Raw genomic sequence first — 21,579 nt, 5'->3', positions numbered from 1 at the left:
GAGTGTTAGGGATTCTTTTTTAATGAAAAGGCTTTAAATGGGAATAAATATTTAATCATTTTAATTAAATCATAGTGTAAAATTAGCTAACTTATGGGGTTAAAACGTACGTTGATTGGTGGAATTCGGTGAACCGTGTTCCACGTGATCCGCGATCAAGGTAGGCTCCTTCGCTTCGAAGTAGGGGAAACAACAATGCCAATCCAATCCACCACCCTAAACACACTCTGCTGAATTCCGCCAATAACACTCGAGAATTAGCCGATTCCACGTTCTTTTTAACTTCATCGCGTAGGAGAGCAGTAGAGGCCGTACTACTTGCAATCAAAAGACGAAAAAGGAATTAGCTAAAGTGTGGGACACAGGTATTTTGCGTCCATTGATTGGTTGGATTCGCTGGACTGCGTTTGATAATGATCACTTTATCTGCATCCTTTTCTCTTTTTCTGTCTCTCTCGTTTGCTCTTCTTTCTCTCCAAGCAAGAATATATAACGATTTGGTTGCCGGCTGCCGAAAGGAATACGGAGAGTGGTATTCCCGCAGTGAAAGTTGCGCACCTCGGTAGAGACTCCTGCGTCTGAGACAAGGCACCATCCATGAAACTGTGACTTACTATTGGTTGTTTCATGGGTCCCCGAGTTGGGACCCATATCGTTTACTAATAGGAAGAAAAATCATTTACTAGTTTGCTGTTTTAGGCGAGGCGAGACAAGTGAAAAGGAGCCTGACACCGACTCCTCTTTCGGTGTTGTATCCTCGACTGTACATACAAAGTATAAAACGGTCGCCACTCCCTTCGTCTTGCCGTCCGACCTCGATTTGGGAGTCGCAGACTTTTAACCCTCGCTGGACGGAGAGACAGAGAGTGAGAGAGCAGCGGTTGGGCGAGCGAATTAGTGAGAGAGATGAAGATCTTCGTCAAGACTCTCAAGGGCACCAACTTCGAGATCGATGTCAAGCCCGAGGACACGGTACCATCGCTTCCATTCTCTTTCTCCTTCGGTCCCATCACTTTCGCCAGCGAATCGACCGGTCTTTTTTATGTTTTTGCCGTTTCTTCTGCCGATTTGATGCCCTAGCAGCCGGCTTGCACCGAATTTGGGCATGACGCATGTGTGGATGGGAGAATTTAATTCTTGATGATAAGGTTTAAGAAAGATCCTGTTGTTGGAGATATTTGGATTGCTTCTTGTTGAATTGATTCTTTTCTTCAAATTTAGGGAATGTTTCCGCAATGGATCGGGTTAAGGGTGCTTTAGGGTTATCTGCATACTACATTTGAGTTCCGAAGGGATAAATAATTTAGAAGAGTTGTATGAATTGCATTTGTTATTGTATACATGAATAATTTAGTAGGGTTGTATCAATTGCATTTCTTATTATTTTACTTTCTATGATTTTTACTACAGTATTCGACTCTTGCGTAACGTTGATGTGAAAAGCAAACGCGTCGTGTCTGTCGATCTCTAATACATGGAAAAAGTATTTGGGGCAGAGACAGCATGGATTGGACCCACATTGAACATAAATTTTCTAACTTGTTCTTTGATGTTTTGGGTTATACTTTTACGCGTAAATATTGACTGAACGAGTTTAGAAAAGAGAGTGTTGGATAAACAAGAAGGTTTGTTATTCAATATATTTAGCGGGCCAAAATTTATATGTTCCTTAACGCATTAATTTGGGTCCTTTTTTGTCAGAGAAATATGTGTTCGTATAGGTATCTTGTTGTCGAGTTAGAGATTGTGCAGTTTTTGTCATGTTACTATTTAAACAAGTTCATAGTTTCTACCATGTACGCGTTTATAAGTCCATAGTACTCCAACAAAATTACATCATTATGCTCTATGACTATGAGAAATTTACACCAGTTGAAAATTTGATGCTCCGTCAAACACATGATAGCCATATCATTGAATGTTGTGAAGTGGTAAGTGACTTCATTTGATTTAATAATCACTTCCTATTAAATTCTTAGAGAAAAAGAAGAAAAGATCAAGATATTATTCCATTTTGAGAAAAAAGGGTTCCCAAAGTCTACAAGATCATCTCAAGTGTCTTCTATAGTCTAATATTTGTTCAAGGTGTGAAAATTTATCTCGTGTATAAAAATCTTGAGCTCCATGCCAACTAGATTACTCAAGGATTGCAATATTTCTTATCTTAATGACTATCTTTTTCTAATAGTTGCATGTGTGGGTGCGTGCAAGCGGAACAGGGGGCTCTTGCTTTTCTTATGCGTTCAATATGTATCATCAATGCCCTGTTAGTGCTCGCAAAAATGACTTTTCCCTGCCAGCATCAATGCCTAGTGGTGCAAAGGATCTACGTAGCCATCCTCAAATAGTTGCAACATTGAGATTTGTTGTTGTAGTTATGACAATTATCGACTTTCCTTGTGATCTTCACTACACACTCAAGTTTTTCTCAATCTAATACTACTTTTATGTGTAGGTGAAACGTTCGGATAAATCATCATTTTTTTGTTCTAGGCGCAATAAAGACTTAACAAAATGCCATAAGAACTCGTAATTCTGCACTAGTATTGATAGCAAGATTTATTCGGTGCTGATACCAAATGTAGGTTAGATTGGTACATGCAGTTCTATACCTTTTTCAGTACCAATCAGACCAATTGTTCGAACCCTATATTCTATAACCCCTATTAAACCCTGTCTTCTATGCTTGATTACTTAATGAATCAAAATTTGTATTTTAGACTCTTTATGAACTATATATATTAAAAGCACACAAGTAAAGTCTTCTTAAAAGTGCATGAAGTTGGCACATGATATAAATGATGTATATGTTAAGATTTGAAATCTTGGTTCGGTGTTGATATCAGTTGGTAGACAGATGAATATGCATCAGCAAAAGGGCCTGAACCAGAGAGAAAAAGTGAGGGGTGGGGTGAAGGAGTTATGCATGTCATACTCTTTCAGTGAGTGGCTATTGTTACCACCAAAATAAACAACATGCCATTTGGAAAGGTAGTTATACAACCACAATGTCATGTGGTTGGACGTCAACATTATAATTTTAGAACATTCACAATAACATTACTTCTACAATATTTGATTGACAAACCGTGTACCTTTTGATGTCAATTTTGAACATCAACTTGTTGTGGCGAATTTGACCAATGTGGCGATCTTGATGTGGTTGATTTGACCAGCGTGGCTCGTTTTTCCAAATCTTGCCACATTTGAAGTTGGGAAAGAAGTATGATCTCGTGAGGTGATTTGGTTTTGGGCAAAGGTTTCCCATATACAAGAAGAATTCAACACATCTGGTCTCCATTCGGATGGTTCCAGTTTGTGGGGTGAAAAGGACAAGAAGAGTTCAAACTCCTGGATTTGGCACACTTCGTGGTAGGAACACTTGGTGGTTGATGGCCATGTGTTAATGATTAGGAAGTATCACCTAGCGAGATGTATAGCCTGATGCCATTAAAATTTTCATTTATAGCAGGAGTATATCCATAATTAAGCACAACTGAATATTTGTAGACAATGGAAAATTTGATGCTTGCCTAGTGTTGCATCATGTCATATTTTTTCTCAAGTTTCAAGCTTGAGATTGGTAAATTAGTAACTGTCGTGGCTTTAAAACCTTTTGACTGGCAGTATTGTTTTTTATTAGCATCAGACCCAAAGGACGCATGCTTCAATAACTTTGTTTAGGTATCTTTTGTCTTAGGTTTCTAGATACCTGAAGAATAAATGACAATTTTTTTAGAAGTTGATACATGAGGCTTTGAGCTAGCCAGTACTTGTTTCCAATGCATTTTATTTGTTACTTTAGAAGCACCAAGAAATTAATCAAGCCCCAGACACACGGATTTTAAGAAATAAGACTGTAGGTAATGAAGTTGTTCATGCAATAATGAATTCATTTGGATATAGAAGTAAAAAACTATGCAACTTAAGCTACATAGGTAATCCATTATTCCAACCATATCCTTTGCATATTTTTTTATTACATTCTCCTGTCTCATATTTCTAATCACCCTTTCCCTCAAGTTTACACCCTTGCATGCCTTGTTGACTAGAAAGGGTGATCCAATGCACTAGTCTCACCTATGTAGACATGGATGTGCTGGACAGACTTTTACCCTGACTGCGGAGAGGCTATTTCTATATTTGAAAATTTGACAGTTAAGTTGCAACCAATCAATCTTACTATGGCATGAAGTCTACGTGTCATTACTATAATTTCTCCAGCTTTTTGCCTTCAATTTATTTAATCAATGTATAATAAACAGTCTGATAATCATTTCCATATGGTTCCTCTGCAGGTTGCTGATGTAAAAAGATACATTGAGACTTCCCAAGGAAAAACTGTTTATCCAGCTGAACAGCAGATGCTTATACATCAAGGGAAAGTTCTTAAAGATGATACTACATTGGATGAGAATAAAGTTTCTGAAAATAGTTTTCTTGTTATAATGCTGAGTAAGGTAGCCCTTCACTTTTAAGACTCTATTCTGATTCTTGATTTTCTTATGTTTGTGGACAAGCTGATGAATGTTGGTCTTCTTCTAAGAGCTTACATGATTTGCCATTTCTTTTACTATGTTGCTGGCTTTCATAAATTGAGAAATATAAGACAACTTCTGCTTCACTGAGAATGGCAGTAGGAGCAAGGCTCTTCATTTTGTTTGTAGTTTACTTGATGTGAGGGATAGGGGAACACATCCACGGCTGGTGAATCCAAAAAATCTTGGTTCCACAAATTTGTTTGACTTTCTGTGGTATGGACATTATGCTGCACATATGTTGTGATGGAATCACACATTTCTGAACCAATATAATCTCTCTTACAAAGAGGCTTGTCAACAGAATCAGAAACCTTTGACATTAACTATGGATTTAATTAAGTTTAATTGTGTAATTACTTTCCATGTATTATGTCATTAGTGTTATGGAATTACATGGAATTCATATATATTTACCAGTTATTAAATGTGTATTATGAAGAGAAAACACCTTAATGGAACTTGTCAATAATTCCAGATTAGCAGGATTCTGTTGTCATTTACCTTAAAATAACATGCTCTATTTGGCCTTTTTTTCTAATGAGGAGAGAGATGGTTCTCCTTTGCATCTTTTCAGCTGTTAGCACTCCTCTTATTGTGGCTGCCTTAATTTTACTAGTGATATTGCCCTAAACAGTTCCCAAATGTAGGGGAATAGCCACGCACTTGAATCCAAATATGGTCCACTGTTATTGTTGTGACATCTAGATTTCTCTATATGCTCATAACTTTTGACTAACAAATTAGGAGGCCTTGATAAAAATTTTATGCTTGTGTATAGTTTTCTTTTATAAACATATATGTGTGTTTATGTTTGTTGATTTAAGGTATAACTGTCCCCCTTCTTCTTGTGATTATTCTTTTATGGTGAATGATCGATGAGGAAGAACATAATCCTTCTTCCCCTTCCATGTTGACATGGAAATATTGATTCTTGGAACTTTGTGATTGTTTTTTTTTTTTAGGTTTAACTAAAGCAATCACATATCCTATCGAGATGTATAGTTTTACTTGTATTTCTTAGATTTGGTGCATTTGAATTATTCTTTTATGGTGAATGATCGATGAGGAAGAACAGAATCCTTCTTCCCCTTCCATGTTGACATGGAAATATTGATTCTTGGAACTTTGTGATTGTTTTTTTTTTTTTAGGTTTAACTAAAGCAATCACATATCCTATCGAGATGTATAGTTTGACTTGTATTTCTTAGATTTGGTGCATTTGAATTATTGATAATTCAGTAATGTTTTGCTAGTTGAGTTTAAACCATTTCAACAATTTCAGTTTCTGGAAGCTTTTTTTTTTGTTTTTGAATGTTGGACATTGAGTGTTTTGAGTTGTCTTATCTTTGAACTCTCATGTTTATTGTATGTAATTGTTTTATTTTTTATATGCTATGATCATAGTTTACTATTTTATATGATATGAAAACATTATTGTTTTCTAATTATTTTGAGTTGGCCCAAATAAGTTATAAATTCTTTGGTGCTGCTGTCATGCAAACTTCTATTGCAATGACTCCATTAGACACATTGGCACTTCCAAAAGTGTAGTTTACTTGGATCACATTTCTCTTTCTATAATTAGTCATAGAAAACAGGACTTTTAGGTCTTTGTGGGGTCATTAGCTTGCCCTGATTATTTACTGATGGCAGTAAAGATTTCAACCTTGATAAGGGGAATTAGATCGACTGCTGTTGGCAAAGTACATTCATGATGTTGTATAAAAATTATGGTATTGAGTAGAATTTCATATCTTAATAATTGTACTAACATTGCTTCTACTCGACTTGAATGACTAAGGTTCAGAAACAACGTCTTTGCTCGCTAGTTAAGGCTATTAATCATCTCCAAACCCTGAATTTTCTGGAAGCTCATGCATTAGGCCCATCTTTAATTTGAGTTGCAGTTTACTTATCTGATTTTGGAAAATTTCATGATCAATTAATTAAAAGCTTTCACATGATTGCTCTTTTTTATGTCTGTGTGTTTTACTCGAATTTTTTAATATTTTTCTTTGGCATGGTTTAGTATTTCCAACTTAATTTTCAAGGTTTTTCTTATATAAGTCGTGACCAACTATCACATTGAAATTTCATAGATAATAGAGACCTTCAGTTGAGATGCATGTGAAATTAGTAGTCTTCACTCTTCAGAATACCATTACGGATAACTTATGAGAGGTATACTTTTACGCTTTGCAGTCGAAGGGATCATCTAGTGGAGCTTCAACAACCTCTGAAGCACCTCCAAGTCAGGTTAGAAGACAATTCATTGATGTATATAACAATCTCTAACCGTATCTTTGTCTTTCACTTTATTTTGCTCTTATATCTAATTTATAGTAAAATAAACACTCTGTCAAGGATAACAAATGTTTGGTGCTACCTATGCTTTCTTGAGTGCTTATATATGTTGTGCAGATGTGATTGGAAAATGAAACATGCTTGTCAGAAAATCAAGTAATATAGCATTTAATCTTGTCAAGTTTGAACTTGATAGTTTGTTCAAGTTTTTGGTGGGCATTTGTTATTCATGCATATAGGGCATACCATCAAAGAATCCCCGTAAACTATCACTATATTATAATTGTTGGAAAATGCCTGACCTTGATGATGAGGTTCAACTGTTGTGACCAAATCCCAACTTTCTTTGGTCTTAGCATGCATTGGTGCATTTATAGTCCAGTAGACTATTGATGAACAGAACCAAAGGTGAATTCCAATTAGGAAAATTAAAATATGGCGAGATTGTCTATGTATCAAAGGAACATGCATTTTTGGTCTTCATCTGTCAGCATTGCTGCGATGTTGAAGCATATGGTTTGAATTGGATTTTTTCTTTTTTATTTTAGGTGAGAACATAAAGTACTCTTATCAAAGTATAGGAGTCATTAGGGCATAATTTTTACTCTTCTGCTGTGTATTCGTTTGGCATCCAACTACCATTTATACTTCTTTGAGTGTCTTTTCCATGGAAAGTATGGATTTTAAGGTCATTAATAAGACACAATTCGACATGAAAGGATATGATCTTTATATTACCCTAGGTGGAGAAAGGGTCTTCACAGAAGAACAAGAGAGAAGTGGGAAGATTTAACTATGGATTTAAACTTATTTAACTTTATAAAATAAGAAAATATCCAGACATGTTAGTCTAAGCAAACTAATTTAACATTAAAATAAAATAAAAATCTAAAGTAGGCAAAATCTTATTCCCATTAGATGAATTTCAATAGAGATAGGACTCAAATCAGACTTATAATTTGTAGTGAGCCGTTTTATTCCTGCTGGAAAAATTGGAAATCTTGCTTTGCAAATTGTTATAAGGGTCCCTGTTGAACGTGGTCAAAACATGCCTTATAAGTTGCTATTCTTATCACCAGTTGCCCAAAACAACCCTCATGGATTGAAAAGGGTCCTAGAGTAGCCATGTGAGTCCAGCTTGACGATAGGAGTTTGAACATGCTGTTCCAGAGAGTTCAATTTTGTTGCTTAAGATTGCTTTAATGAACATTTCATTAGTACCTTGATTCTTGTTTATGACTTATCTGTTACAAGGATACTAGAATTATAATTTTATGCAATTTGTAGTGCAACGAGCTTCATTCAGTTTCACATCACAAGTACTCATTTTGATAATGAAAAATCTCAGATTTAATAGTTATGTTGAAACTAAGGGGCCGTGATGTGTGTTGATATCCACTACAACCAAGTCTTCTCCCATTAGTTAGTAAGCTATAATTATAAAAAAGAGAAAGTGAGCCTGCTTATTATTGGTTACTCTGCGATAAAGATAATGATCTGAAGGATAATAATTATAATAGAGTCCTGATTAGCTGGAAGTTTAGGGGATAAAAATTCATTAATCATCTAAATCTCTAAGCAGTCATCCTATCCTGCCTATGTTATTATTCGTGCCTTGCCCAGTTCTCTCTTTTCTAGTTATCTATGCTGCACCGTCTCATCCTGATGCCTGAGGACATCATTGGAGTTCATAGGTCATTGATTCGACATGACGATCATCATTGATGTTGCTAAAACATTTGGGATAGGAACCCTAGTGAGCAGAAAACTCTGTTTATTTCCTTTCTTTGCATTATCAATTATTTATTCTCATATTAGTGGTTCTATTTCATAAATCTTGGGCTATCGATAATAAATATCAGAATTCAGAACCACTAATGGATATAGCAGACAATCAATGGTTTGTTGATTGTTCAATAGAAAAACAAATCCAATTGGAGTGAAGAGAGGATAGGACCAGACAGAAAAGGAATGGAGCAAAAAGGCCTAAGAGTAAACCTCTATTGCTGTACCATCAGCCTACTATGGAACTAATGTTGGCCTTATAGCCACCAACTGCCAATCTGCATCAGTGGGATGGGTGGCAGCCAAAACTGCGACTGATTACACCGTCATCTGACAGTGGGGGACAGCCTAGACTACCATCCTTAACAATCACTAAGGCAGTGCTGCTGTGGCACTGGACATTAAAATGTGAAGGCACTGGTTTGGTCTCTCATGGAAGAGGAAAAAGAAAATGGAAGAGAAGATTTGGAAAGAAACCCAAAATTTTTTTTTAGTTTAAATTTTCGATGCAAGTCCATTTAAATTGTTGAATTCACTTGCCCATTCCTGAATATAATAGGTATTAGTTGCTCGCGAGTTTGGTCTGATTAGATTCAGACAATCTAATTTGGTTAATGCTCAACTAATGTAATCAGGGACCTTGTTGTAACAATAAAGGATTTCAATGCAAAGATTTAAGAAGATCTGATAGTAACAAGATATAATTAATCTTATCTTGATCAATATTACTTTGTTGCATCTTTAAGAGTTATGGATATACACATCTAGGCATATTTGAGAATGAATCTTCATTTGAATGTGATGGTGTACATTGAGGAAGTATTGAATATCATTTTTCTCACTGATGTGGTGTCAGCTAGATATTCTTCCTGTTTTGCAAGTCCTAATCTTGATGTCTTAAAAGTGCTAGACTGTGGATGCTGTCCTAAAGATTGCCCTTAGCATTACTCATCCTTTACTAGTTCCTTGTCAAACCTATACAGTATGCTGGTATAAACAGTGTCATAAAAGAAAGAACCAAAACAAGCGGGATAAAGGGGGGAAAATCAAAGATGCTGCATACCTGTTTTGCCTCTTTTGATTTAGATGCTGGAGTGGTAACATATTGAGCTATGATTGGTTTATCCCTGTAATTTTTTGAGATCTCAGCAAGATAATGAAAATGCTGAAGCTCTGAAGAAGCGTTGCATTAAATGGACATCTTGTGCTTGCTGGACACATGCTTGAGATGAATGATGCACCAAAATTTCTGAAAGCATAATGAATTTCTTTCTTGTATAGGCCCTACCTACCAATACTGCCACTCTTGTCCCTTTGGCACCAGCGTCAGCTCCTCAAGCATCTGCAGCAACATTGCCCCTGTAGGTTATTTATTGTCACATTCTTATTTTCCTGGTTATCATATTTACTTGATTTGTACAAACTCTCTTTACTATGATTTTGTTTTGTGGTACTGCCATGCTTCATCAAGCAGGATTCCTACAAGTGCTCCAGTTCCAACCGCCACAGCTGCTCCAGCTCCTGGATCTACCATATCGTGAGTTGCCTTTTTTGCTCATTGTGTAACTGGTGTCATTGTCCAGCTTTTGTTACAGGGACATACTGTAACAATTGTCTAAGCAACTAGAAGTTGGCTATATGCAGCAGTTGATGGGTTTTGGAGTTAGGAACCTTGCACAAATTTTGTTCTGCTATTTACCTGGCTAATTTATTTTGTTTCATAAGTTTTACTTGTTAACAAAATTCCATAAATTGATTTGAGGAAATTGTCTGACATTATCTTCTAGATTTATGGTTGTTTCATCATAGGTTACATATATTTCATTAATTTCATTATCTACTTATAAAAAAAGTGCATATATGTTTACATCTTGATGACATGTTTTAGTGATTTTCCAATATAATAGAGTTTGTGGTTCGTCAGGGTTCTTTTATGTTATTCTTTAATAGATCTATGTGGGTATGTGTGTCCACAAAGAGGTGAACTATTGGGTGGTCCTAATCCTGGGAAACTATCTTGTAAATAGACTTTGTCTTTAAAGCTATATTTGTGTTCAAGATTCAGATGTAGGAAAACCAGTTAATTTGACCCCTTCCTTTTGGTTGTTGTGCACAGAGATCTTTTTTTTTAGTTACAACCTCATAGTTGGACATTTTTTGGTTTCTTGCTTTCCAATCTAGCTTGTGCATATGCCTACGTATTTTAGTGTAGCTCTTGATCCACACTTCATACATCTTTCTTGTGATGTGAAGGTTGGGGATGTACTTTAGACTGATGTTTTGCTTTTTGGAGCTTGTTGTTGCTAGGTATCATGCCATTCTTTTTTGCTTCTTTTCTACATGACCACTGTTATGTATAGTCTTTTCTTTCTTAGTTTGTCTTTTCGTATTTTGTTTTGCTTCTTTTTTACACAACCACTGTCATGCATATTCTTTTTTAGCTTAGTTTTTTGTCTTTTGTTCTTCTTCCTCTTTTTATTTATTTTATCTTTTCTTTCTCTATTTCTGTTTCTGTTACTGTTTTTCTTTCTTGGTTACAAATATCTTGTTCAGGTGTCTCTGTTCTTTCTTGATATTCTGTTTTTTGGTATATGCTTTGGATATTTGAGCCAAGGTCTCTAGTGGATGTACTTTGTGTTTTGGGTATTCTCACAATCTTTAGACATTGATCCTATCTTTTTTTATGTTCGTCTGGGTCACTCTTTTATGTTTTTCTTTCTTTGAAGTTTCAAATAGTTATATGCTTTTGGCTTTTCAGTATTGCATCCATAAACAGCTTAATGTTTTCATAAAGATGACTTTTCTAGAAACTATCCATGTCCATGTTCTTAAAAACTGAGGATGAATTATTGCATACCAGGTCCATGTCTCACCTGGACTTATCATCTAACCCTCTTTACTGAAAATTGAAAATCCTCATGGGTTTTGAATTGTCATGTGTGGGCAGGAGTATGCACCTTTCTGTAGATTTCTTGTTACTGGCATTATGTGGCAAGGGTTTTGCATTGACATGGTTTACTAAAATATTATGCTTATGTAAGTTTAATCAAGGGAGTCTGTGTAGATTAAAATTCAATTATTTGCTCCCATCATAGTGGATTTGGAATTAGATTTCCCGAGTCTTATTAATAGCCTTTCCTAGTACTAGTTGTACATATAGTTTATTGGGTGGCCTTGCCCGTTGCAAGTCATGGGAACAGTAGGGTTTAGTGTGAATATGACTCTAATGCTAGTCCCAACTTGTTTTTTGAGGAGAGAAATACATAAAGGGAAAAATATTCATCATGGATTGAACGTGGCCGAGGAAGAAAGGATAAAATTTCATTTGGATGGTTGACTCAGGTTCGATCTTCATGAATTTTTGATACGTTGTTCTTGACACAATGCTCCTCAATATAATCTCATTAAGAAGCCCCTAACATTCTATTCTGTGACATCTTTGTTGGTGCTATCTGATCTTTTTTCCTTAGTCTTTTGCTAAGATTATTCAATGAGCTAAAAATTATTTTTGATGATATTTGATATTCTATGTTGTAATCCTATTGATTTTGATTAATGGAAGAATATTATCTAGCTTGCCTGTGGATTTTCCTTTTACATTGAAGGGTTTTCTAAGCAAACACATTATCTTGTGGTTTGTTATATTATTTGTAGGATTGGTCTAAGCATTGTGGTTTCTTATAAGTTATAACTATATTTGATGTTGATATTATTATTTGATTTACATACAGAGGGGAAAAATCCTATTAAAAATCAAATGTATAATTGTCATGCGAGGATTTCATTCTTCCTGCATGACACCCAACCATTTATCTTTCTGGTCATGTAACATAATCTCTTGATAACATTCTAACCCTCCCTTATAAGTAAAAGATAATCGTGAGGAGAATATCTCTGATAAGGTTGATGCTCTTTGGTGGATTTTTCAGGTTTAACCTATAGTTCTAAAAGACCTTGCTTAAGGATGTAAAGAAGTCATGACGCTAAGAAGCATGAAATGAGTCAGCTGAATCAACAACCTAAGTAGAATTCTAGGATGTGAGATCAACTCCACTGACGTCATATTTAATAAGACCACCATCGAATGCAAGCAACTAGATCTCTTTCTTTTTTTTTTTATTCATTACATTCTTTTGATTGTTCCCTTTTCAATTTCATTTTATTCCTAATTTGGATTTGGACCTTACTCTTGACTTCACGATTTTCAAAATTTCGAGAGCCTCTTGTATTGCCTCTCCACCTTTTTGTAATAAGGGCTCAGACTAGAAAACAAATCCTTGTTTGTTTCTTATAATTTCTTCATTGAAGATACTTTTTTATCCTCGTTCTTTTTTCCCTCTCTATATAAATCAAACATAACAATTTAACACCAAAATACAAATTGCAACACTTAAGCCAATCAAACAAACAATAAAAAGAATATCACAAACCACATGACGTTAAATTTTATGGAAAAACTTTAGTGTGAATAAAAAACCCACATACAAGGGTCGATAAAATTCAAAAACTAATTAAGATCAATGAGATTACAAATAGTCCTCTGTAGATTAACTAGATGATATCAAATATCATCAAGAATAATTCTTGACTCATAAAATAATAACTCAAATGAGTTTTAGTAAACAAAGGAGAAAGATCGGGTCTCCACTAAAATGGTTCTCAGAAACATAAGATAGGAGGAGACTTCTCAAAGATCATCAATGTTATCTTATAGAGCATGGTGTGAAAACATACCAGAAAATCATGAAGATGTAACCTGAGTCAACCATCCAATAATCCATAGTTGCTTTTTCTTGTATGAAACATTCCTTTTTCTTCCTCGACATCTTTCAACCTATAATTACTATTTTTCTCCTTATGTGTTTCAATCCTCTAACAAGGTAGGGAATGTGGTTATATATATACTAAACTCTAAGTGTCCCGCTACTTGCCATATTGGCGAGACCATCCAAGTCACACATAAAACATTGGTTTGGTAATGGTGGATCATATTCACTTACCATCATCATCTGACAAGTTTTTATCAAAACCTGTCTTCACCACTTATCCTTTGCCAAAAAAAAAGGAATTTTTGTTTCTAGGTTACTTTTAGTGAAGGTGCTAATCTTCCATATGATCTGTTCATCTTGAAATGTGTGAAATAGTGAGATAATTGAATGGAAATGGTGCACCTGTTGCTATTTTCTGCTTATTTCACTTTTTTTCTGGTTGAGGATTTTAAGTGCAAATTATTTGCCATTGCATTCTCCTCCCATTTTGCTTCCCATTTTGGTTGTGATTATGTGATAGTTCTTATTTGACTTTTGTTGCTTATGCATAAGCAGCACTGAAGTAGATGCATATGGTCAAGCAGCATCAAATCTTGTTGCTGGCAATACCTTGGAGCAAACCATCCAACAAATTCTTGACATGGGAGGAGGGACCTGGGACAGGGATACTGTTGTTCGTGCCTTGCGTGCTGCATATAACAACCCTGAGCGTGCTATTGAATATTTATACTCTGTAAGATTTATTTCTGAATTTTTCCTCCCTTTGTCTCTCTTGAAATTGTAAATGCGCAAATGTATTTTTCCCATGACAGTCATTGTTCTCTAATGCAATGTTGTTATGCCACACTGGAAACCAAACACAAAGGGAGAAAGATATTTGGGAGAGGCCTAAATTTGTTAAGTGGGAAAATACCTAAGATTTTGAAGTCATCAGGTTGTCCTCTTCCTAAGACATGACCTAGCTGTAAAAACAAATGCCATGTCCTACAGAAACAATGCTAAAATTTTAGTTCTTAAACACTGTATTTTGACGTTAATTCTAGGTTTGAAGTAGTAGCTACACCCAAATAGTTCATTTTGGCCCAATTTACACTATGAATATTGGTTTGTGGATTTAGATCAATCAAACTTCGAGAATTGAATCAACTTGACAGATAGGATGCAACTTTATTTTTCATCTGTTTTTCCTGCATCATATTCCACTCCACTAGTGGGAGCCTAGATTTGCAATTGGTTAAGATAGGTTTTTGGTTTTTCATAAGAGAATTTCTCCTCTTATGTCGTATAATACCATGCATTTTTGGGCATAGGTAAGTTGAAAATTCATATTGGTCATAGTTCATTCTTTTTTGTGATGAAACACTGGTTTATTTAAATGTAACATGCGCTACACGATCTTATTGTTTTGTAAGAAGCAAAACATGAGATCTTCTCTGTAACAGTGTTCTAATAAGTTTATATATGTATATCAGGGCATTCCTGAGCATGCTGCAGCCCCACCAGTTGCACAAGCGCCTCCAAGTGGGCAAACAACCGATTCTCCTATCCAGGTGCCACAACCAGTTCAACCTGCAGTCCCTATGGGTGGTCCTAATGCTAATCCTTTGGACCTCTTTCCTCAGGTTACTGCAAAATGCAAACATTTAATTTACAAACTTCTGCCTTTTACAAATATTAGAAATTGACTAGTTTGTTTATGTCTCATACTGCAGGGTCTTCCAGATGTTGGGTCAAATGCTGGTGGTGGCAGCCTTGATTTTTTACAGAATAGTCCACAGGTTTCTTTAATTATACTTATAAAGTCAAGTGTCTAAAAGAGGAGTTCTTAAGTTTTAAACTTTATTTCTCATCTTCTGTGCAGTTTCGAGCTTTGCAGGCTTTGGTACAGGCGAACCCTCAATTTTTGCAGGTCTTCTTATATTGCTTCCATATTCCATGACTGTTCCTAGTCAAACTATTCTGTTATTTAAGAATAGTCTCATGCCAGTTTCCTGTGATTGACAGCCCATGCTTCAAGAACTGGGAAAACAAAACCCTCAGATTTTGAGGCTCATTCAGGAACACCAGGGAGAGTTTCTGCGATTGATAAATGAGCCTGCTGAGGGAACTGAAGGGTGAGGAATTGTTGTATTGTTGCATCTATTTTAATTTTTCAGTGAGGATGTTGGTTGTTCTAACCTTTGCCTATCCACATAAAGTGGCAACTTTCTAGGTCAGGTGCCTGCTGGAATGCCACAAGCCCTAAGTGTCACTCCTGAGGAGCACGAAGCCATTGAGCGTGTAAGTCAATCTTTTCTTCTATAAATCACCTTCATTGGCAGGGAAGGTGATGCTAGATAGTTGTAATATTCTGTTGTTTTCGTTGAACACCAAAGAGCTGCTTCGTAAGTCTGGCATCAATGAGAAATGTTGTGTTCGTCTTTCTGTGTTGTCATACAGTTTTTCTGTTTGCATTATAATTATACTATTTGATTGTTCTGTCTATACCAGCGAAAATCATTGTAAAGCCATCAAATTATAGTTTTGTAGATCTTTTATTATTTATTGAGGTCTTGTATGAGCCTGCCAAATTATGTCTGAGGTGATCTTAAAACTAAAAAGAACTGTGTACCTGTAAATCAATTTTAGATCCCAACAAAGCTTCAGAAGTATTTTAAAAGATCTTACCTGAGCCATCTAGCTCATGTAAATCCACCCTGTATAAGTAGGTAAAGGCAGAGGATTTTTGTGGGATTCTGGTATGGAGAAACCAAGTCCAACGTTCATTGCTAGTTTGTTATGGCACTTTACCTGGGGACCTATGGCATGAAATGTTGGATAATGTTAGTTTTGAGTCGTGGCATGTGATTATGAGGTATTTTGGTCTTTGTGGCTCCTAATTTTGAAGGGAAAAAATAAAAATGCTTTTAGTAAGATGGTACGTTTATTTGTCCGCTTATGTTTCTATGACTTTTTTGTTTTAATTTTCAATAGTTATTCTTCTTTTTTTAGATTCTCTGTTCATACTGAAGGTTGGAGAATTTGTTATTGACTTACATGAAATAGACAGGTAAGATATGAGATTAGGTTTTCAACTTGATCATTAACGGCTGGGTTGTATTTGAAGTAATGACCTATAGAATATTGATTGCATTTAAAAGATGACCTGATCAGCCTAGTCCTACTCCTAGATCCAATTCTAGAGATCAATTTGGGCAGTCGTCTTGTTGCATTGTCGTATTGCATGATGGACTTCTTTAATTACAAAGAATGTGTCCTTTTTTTTATTTTGAGTCATGATGTATATTTTGTTTGCTAAGAGCCTTTTCTGTTAGGTTGAACTGGAAAGCAAAACTAATAAAGTTGCTGTTATGTTTGATTAAAGGCAAGTCGTTAATAAAGAAGCATATGTATCATTTTGAATTTGTATGCGACTACAGAAATGCTTAAGAATGCAAAGCCACTCGGGCTAGCTTTTTAGAAACAACCCAAGCATGTGCTGGGTATTTGTGTTTATCTTATAAAGAAAGAGGACAGGCTACATGAGAAGTCCTCTTATAAGACATTGTCGAATCACAAAGGTGCAGTTTTAGAATTGTTATGATTGAAAATTTTCAGTTTTTTATTATTTTGAAGAAAATTCATGAGGTGTTAGTTTTGTGTTGGTGCCCAAAGAATCTTAGACATTTTCATAGTTCTGATTAAACTATTATTGCCCAATTCAACTTCCATTTTCCCAAAATGAAAAAAATTAGTTTCAAGAAAAATGTTCAGGAAGGACTGCACACTATACTCTCTCTGGGGCTGTGGCATCTTTCCTGGAGGTTTATCTTCACTCAATGTAACAATTGTGGTTGACAGTTTTGTGACATTGCTATGGTGGTGACAGTCTATTTGGCATTAATCAACATTGTTGCAATACAATGCTGTGGCAACAATGTACTTTCTCTTGGGTATGGATTTTATGGACAGCATGTGCGATTATTTGGATTAAATGAATATTGAAATCAGCCTACAAGTTGCAAATAGGGAGTTTTTATTTTTTCGTGATCAACTGTTACAATTAATTGAGATTTTATGGTGCTCTTTTCTCATGCATTAGGTGGATAGGACATCTTGACTCTTGGAATATGTATAAGATAGTTTAACCAATTTGTGGATTAGAAAGAAAACATCTTATTTGAAGCTGGCAATCAGTTTATTTATTTATAAGATAGATTATTTATTTTTTGCATCAGCTTCTAAAACTGTTCTATGCACTCGTTTCTGTTTATTACCTGAGTAAACAATTTCATGTGTCTCCTTATTCTGGCAGCTAGAAGCCATGGGCTTCGATCGGGCACTTGTGCTGCAGGTATTCTTTGCTTGCAACAAGAACGAGGAGCTCGCTGCCAACTATCTTTTGGATCATATGCATGAGTTTGAAGATTGATCTCTGGAGGAGAGCCCATTGGAACAGCTTCCCCGGTGCTACAAACTAAATCGACAGCTTTCTATGATATCATTGTGCTTCCTAAAAGCTTGTGGGATGTGGAATGAATGCTCTATACTTGGCTTATATATAATAGATACAGATATTTTAGTTTCGCTGAGACCACAACCGTGTATAAAGATTGTGCGATACCGTAGACTAAGAGTTTGGATCATGCCTCATGTGTTGCTTTCTTCAAGAGTTAAAAATAATATTCTTTTAGGAAACATTGGGAATTCATTTATGTTACACTTCAAGTGACCGCTTCATGTTCATCAATAATCATACCCTTCCTTGATTTGCTAACAATTTCATGTCAATGGAAAGAGAACAATCTAAAACACATTATTACTGCACCGGGTAGGTAGTGCACTCACCGTCAAATTTTTGGATCCAAAGATACCCGCTATGGGTTTCCTTTTCCTTTCCGCGCCTCTTTGCATCTCAGTCCTCATTGCCTTCTCATGTCTCACTTAATTTCTCACATAAACAAACCCAAACAAATCCTCTCTTCAAACCTTAAATGTCACGAGTGAAACATTACCCACTCTCTTGGAATCGACTTGCATTATCTTTAGTTATCGAACCAAGAAACACTACAACTAATTCGAGTTGGCTCTAAACTGGTACAGACCAAAAGCATTTCTATAGAAGCCGAATTAGGACAATCATATTTCTTTTCGGGAAGGTAGGGGCTCTGTGGGGGGTAATGTGAAGATGAGGACAAATAATATTCGTCTGGAGCCAAAGTTTCCTACCAAAAAATGTGACCAAAAGTTTAATATGTACTTGGGTGGTGCTTAGGGTTTTGTGCATATTGTATTGGCCATTCCACTTCTGATCACCATTCAAAGTCTTAGACTTGCGCTTCACGCTAAAAAATGTTGACCACGTCTGCTGCATGATTATTTCTTTTGTCAGAAGTATTATTCTATGACATGATTTACGCACCTTCCTGCAAAAATTTGTCATAGCATGGTCAAAGTCAAGGATCATAATATCCCAACCATTGACTTCAATCTTGCACAATTAGTCCTTTGTAAGTCCATTCATTAAACTATCTACCGACTCCCTTATTACAAATATTTTCTTTCTTGTTTATGTCTGTTAAATCTTGTTATTTATAGGAAGGTTCCCAAACTCCTATTCTGCACACACATTTCTTGGTCTATTCTCAAATTATATTTAATTTTGACTTGAAATACCATAAAATGACTCTATTACCGATTAGGTCCGACTTAAGTTGGCTCATGACTTAACAAAAGAGGTTTTTGGGATGAAAATAATTCCTTATGAAGAATGATTGATCCAAATCAATTATAGGACTGAATTAGATTTAGATCATCCTCTAACACTAACAAATTTTTGAAAAATAATCCTTTTCTAACACCTTTTAAACTTAGGTAAATGATAATTATTTTTATTTAAATAATATTTTTATATATGAACAATGAAGTGTAATCATAATTAATAATTAACTACGACATATAAATTGTATGACTAGGTAATAAGAAAATACTCAAATGTATTTAATTTTATTATAAATATTTACATATTATTTTATGTATATGTTTATATGATCCTAAAATATATGAATATTATGGTTTATTATTGATAGAGAGGATATTGTCAATCCATTAGTATCCGATATGTGTCCTATATATAGCGTATAGGCTGAAAGAATGAGACAAAAGTTGTCTCCCATTGGTCTACTCTCATGGACATCGATTCAAGATAAGCATTTAGGGGTTGTCTTTACCTTTGTCGTATATTTAAACAAAAGACCAAATTGAAGTTATTTGAGACGGTTAAAGATTGTCTCATTGAAGAATATTCAATAGAATATGTCATTTATTTGTTAGCAAGTATAAAAGCTCACTTTAATAAGAGGACACATTTTACCGATTGTACTTATTTATCTCAAGTTACTAACTTCGACATCTGAGGGGATCGACTAGAAAAATCTCTTTTGACCCTAGTCTTCATGCATGTTATATTTCGGACGATCTTCTCGGAAGCTCGATATTTTCACATTAGAGGCACTTCGAATGACCTCCTCGGGAACTCAACATTTCCACCTTGGATAATCCTTTATACACGAGTTTGAACTACATCAAGCTGACTCAGACATTAACAACATCTTCCCATAATATTTTTTTGGTACTAGAAGAAGAGCTCGATGTTACAAAAATGCCCACCCATTGATCATCTCAATAAATGCTTGAGCGAAAAGGCTTTGCCATTGACTCACAATATTTTCACCTAAGGGGGGTAGCAGTCATCCTTTCCACATATTAGTGCATCCATCTCACTATGGATTCCAATATGATACTAGCGCCTATTCAACGACTCAGGCCTCTCACCCCTAGGAAAGGCCTCGTGTCACCTCCTCATCATTACTAAGGTGTTTTTAAACCTCACTCAGCAAGTTTTTAAACTTCCTCATCATTACTAAGGTATATATCAATAAGTTATCACTCCGCTTTTGCCCTAGTACAATAGACGATGCCACTAACTCAATTGTAGTCCTTGACTCTACCGCCATCACCTATTAAGATTTCCTAACTTAATATAGTACCAACATCTCAAGAGTACTCGAGAACTATTGAACTATCAGCTAAGGGGACACATTAGTCCCTAATCATTGAATTTAGCATATTATACTACCCTCACTCTATTCTGCTTGAATCTGAAACCAAGTTAATGGACTTGATAGAGGATTCCCTAAGAATCCAATTGTGAGAAATGGACTAACGTTTGAAGGAAATACAATAAGAGTTCCAACAATTAAAAGGGAAGGCGTTGATCGACCCCATCTTAAGTTGGTCTCTATTCACTTAGAAAATTCAGGAAGAATTGATTCCAAGAAACTTTTATCTTCCATCTTTAGAATCGTTCAATAGTAGTGTCGACCTAATGGAGCATATTACAATGTTCCATGCCCATATGTCATCACATGACATCTTAGATATCTTAATGTGCCACTCTTTCTTGACCATTTTAAGAGGTCTTGTGTGAAATGGTATGCTTGCCTGAAAATCGCTTTTCATCTGCTCTTTCGTTTGGCTTGCAAGGGAGTTCGAACTTCACGTATGCTCTCGACCTTCAATAGTAGCACTCCTTGGACTCAAGCAAAGGGTGGCAGAAATGCTTATAGGCCTTATCATTCGGTTCACAAATGAGATCCGAAACATAATAAATGCTTATCTATATTTTATAATACAGACCTTTATAATGAGGCTCAAGTTGTCTTACCTCTTTTGGTTGTTGATAAAAAGGCTACTAATGACTATACTCAAGGCACTTTAAAGGGTCAATAAATACATTGTTATCAAAGCAATCCCTCGAGTAAGCGTGAAAAGTCACGTAAGAGGCCTAAGTAGGAGTGGCCATAATTAGCCTTGACCTAGAGGTCATCATGATGGAAGGCAACTCGAAGATAACTTTTAAAAAGGAAATGATATAGTACCTCGACCCAAATCATGATGATGCCTTAGTGATCTCTGTGAGGATGATTAACGATCAGATGAAGAGGGTCATGATCGACATAGGTAGCTCTATTAATATCTTTTACTTTGATGCTTTTTAAAAACTTGGGCTATCAACTAATAAGTTTACTTCAATGACTTCTTCATTGATAGGGTTCACTAGTGACTTCATCTCCCCTCTAGGCTCAATATCGAGCTAGTCGTGAGTCATACCTGTCAGAACTCCTTCTGACTTAATGAAT

General features: G+C 35.6%; 1 protein-coding gene across 2 annotated transcripts; it reads left to right on the top strand.

The window, feature by feature from the left end:
• The first annotated feature begins 759 nt into the window (after window positions 1–759).
• LOC135650263 (ubiquitin receptor RAD23d-like) lies at window positions 760–18,031 on the top strand. 2 transcript variants are annotated; one of them, XM_065169538.1, is made up of 12 exons: window positions 760–972; window positions 4,299–4,460; window positions 6,744–6,818; window positions 9,912–9,991; window positions 10,105–10,167; window positions 13,955–14,132; window positions 14,872–15,021; window positions 15,112–15,177; window positions 15,261–15,308; window positions 15,404–15,513; window positions 15,598–15,679; window positions 17,694–18,031. In XM_065169538.1, exons 1-12 carry the CDS (start codon window positions 907–909, stop codon window positions 17,808–17,810), a joined length of 1,197 nt encoding a protein of 398 aa, XP_065025610.1. In that variant the 5' UTR covers window positions 760–906; the 3' UTR covers window positions 17,811–18,031. The 2 variants fall into 2 exon arrangements, with proteins under 2 accessions (XP_065025610.1, XP_065025611.1); XM_065169539.1 differs by having other exon boundaries at window positions 766–972; window positions 6,744–6,797.
• The last annotated feature ends 3,548 nt before the right edge of the window (window positions 18,032–21,579 follow it).

The sequence above is a fragment of the Musa acuminata genome, chromosome BXJ3-9 (assembly GCF_036884655.1).
Source record: "Musa acuminata AAA Group cultivar baxijiao chromosome BXJ3-9, Cavendish_Baxijiao_AAA, whole genome shotgun sequence".
Lineage (NCBI taxonomy): Eukaryota > Viridiplantae > Streptophyta > Magnoliopsida > Zingiberales > Musaceae > Musa > Musa acuminata.
This window is presented reverse-complemented; position numbering and strand designations above follow the sequence as displayed.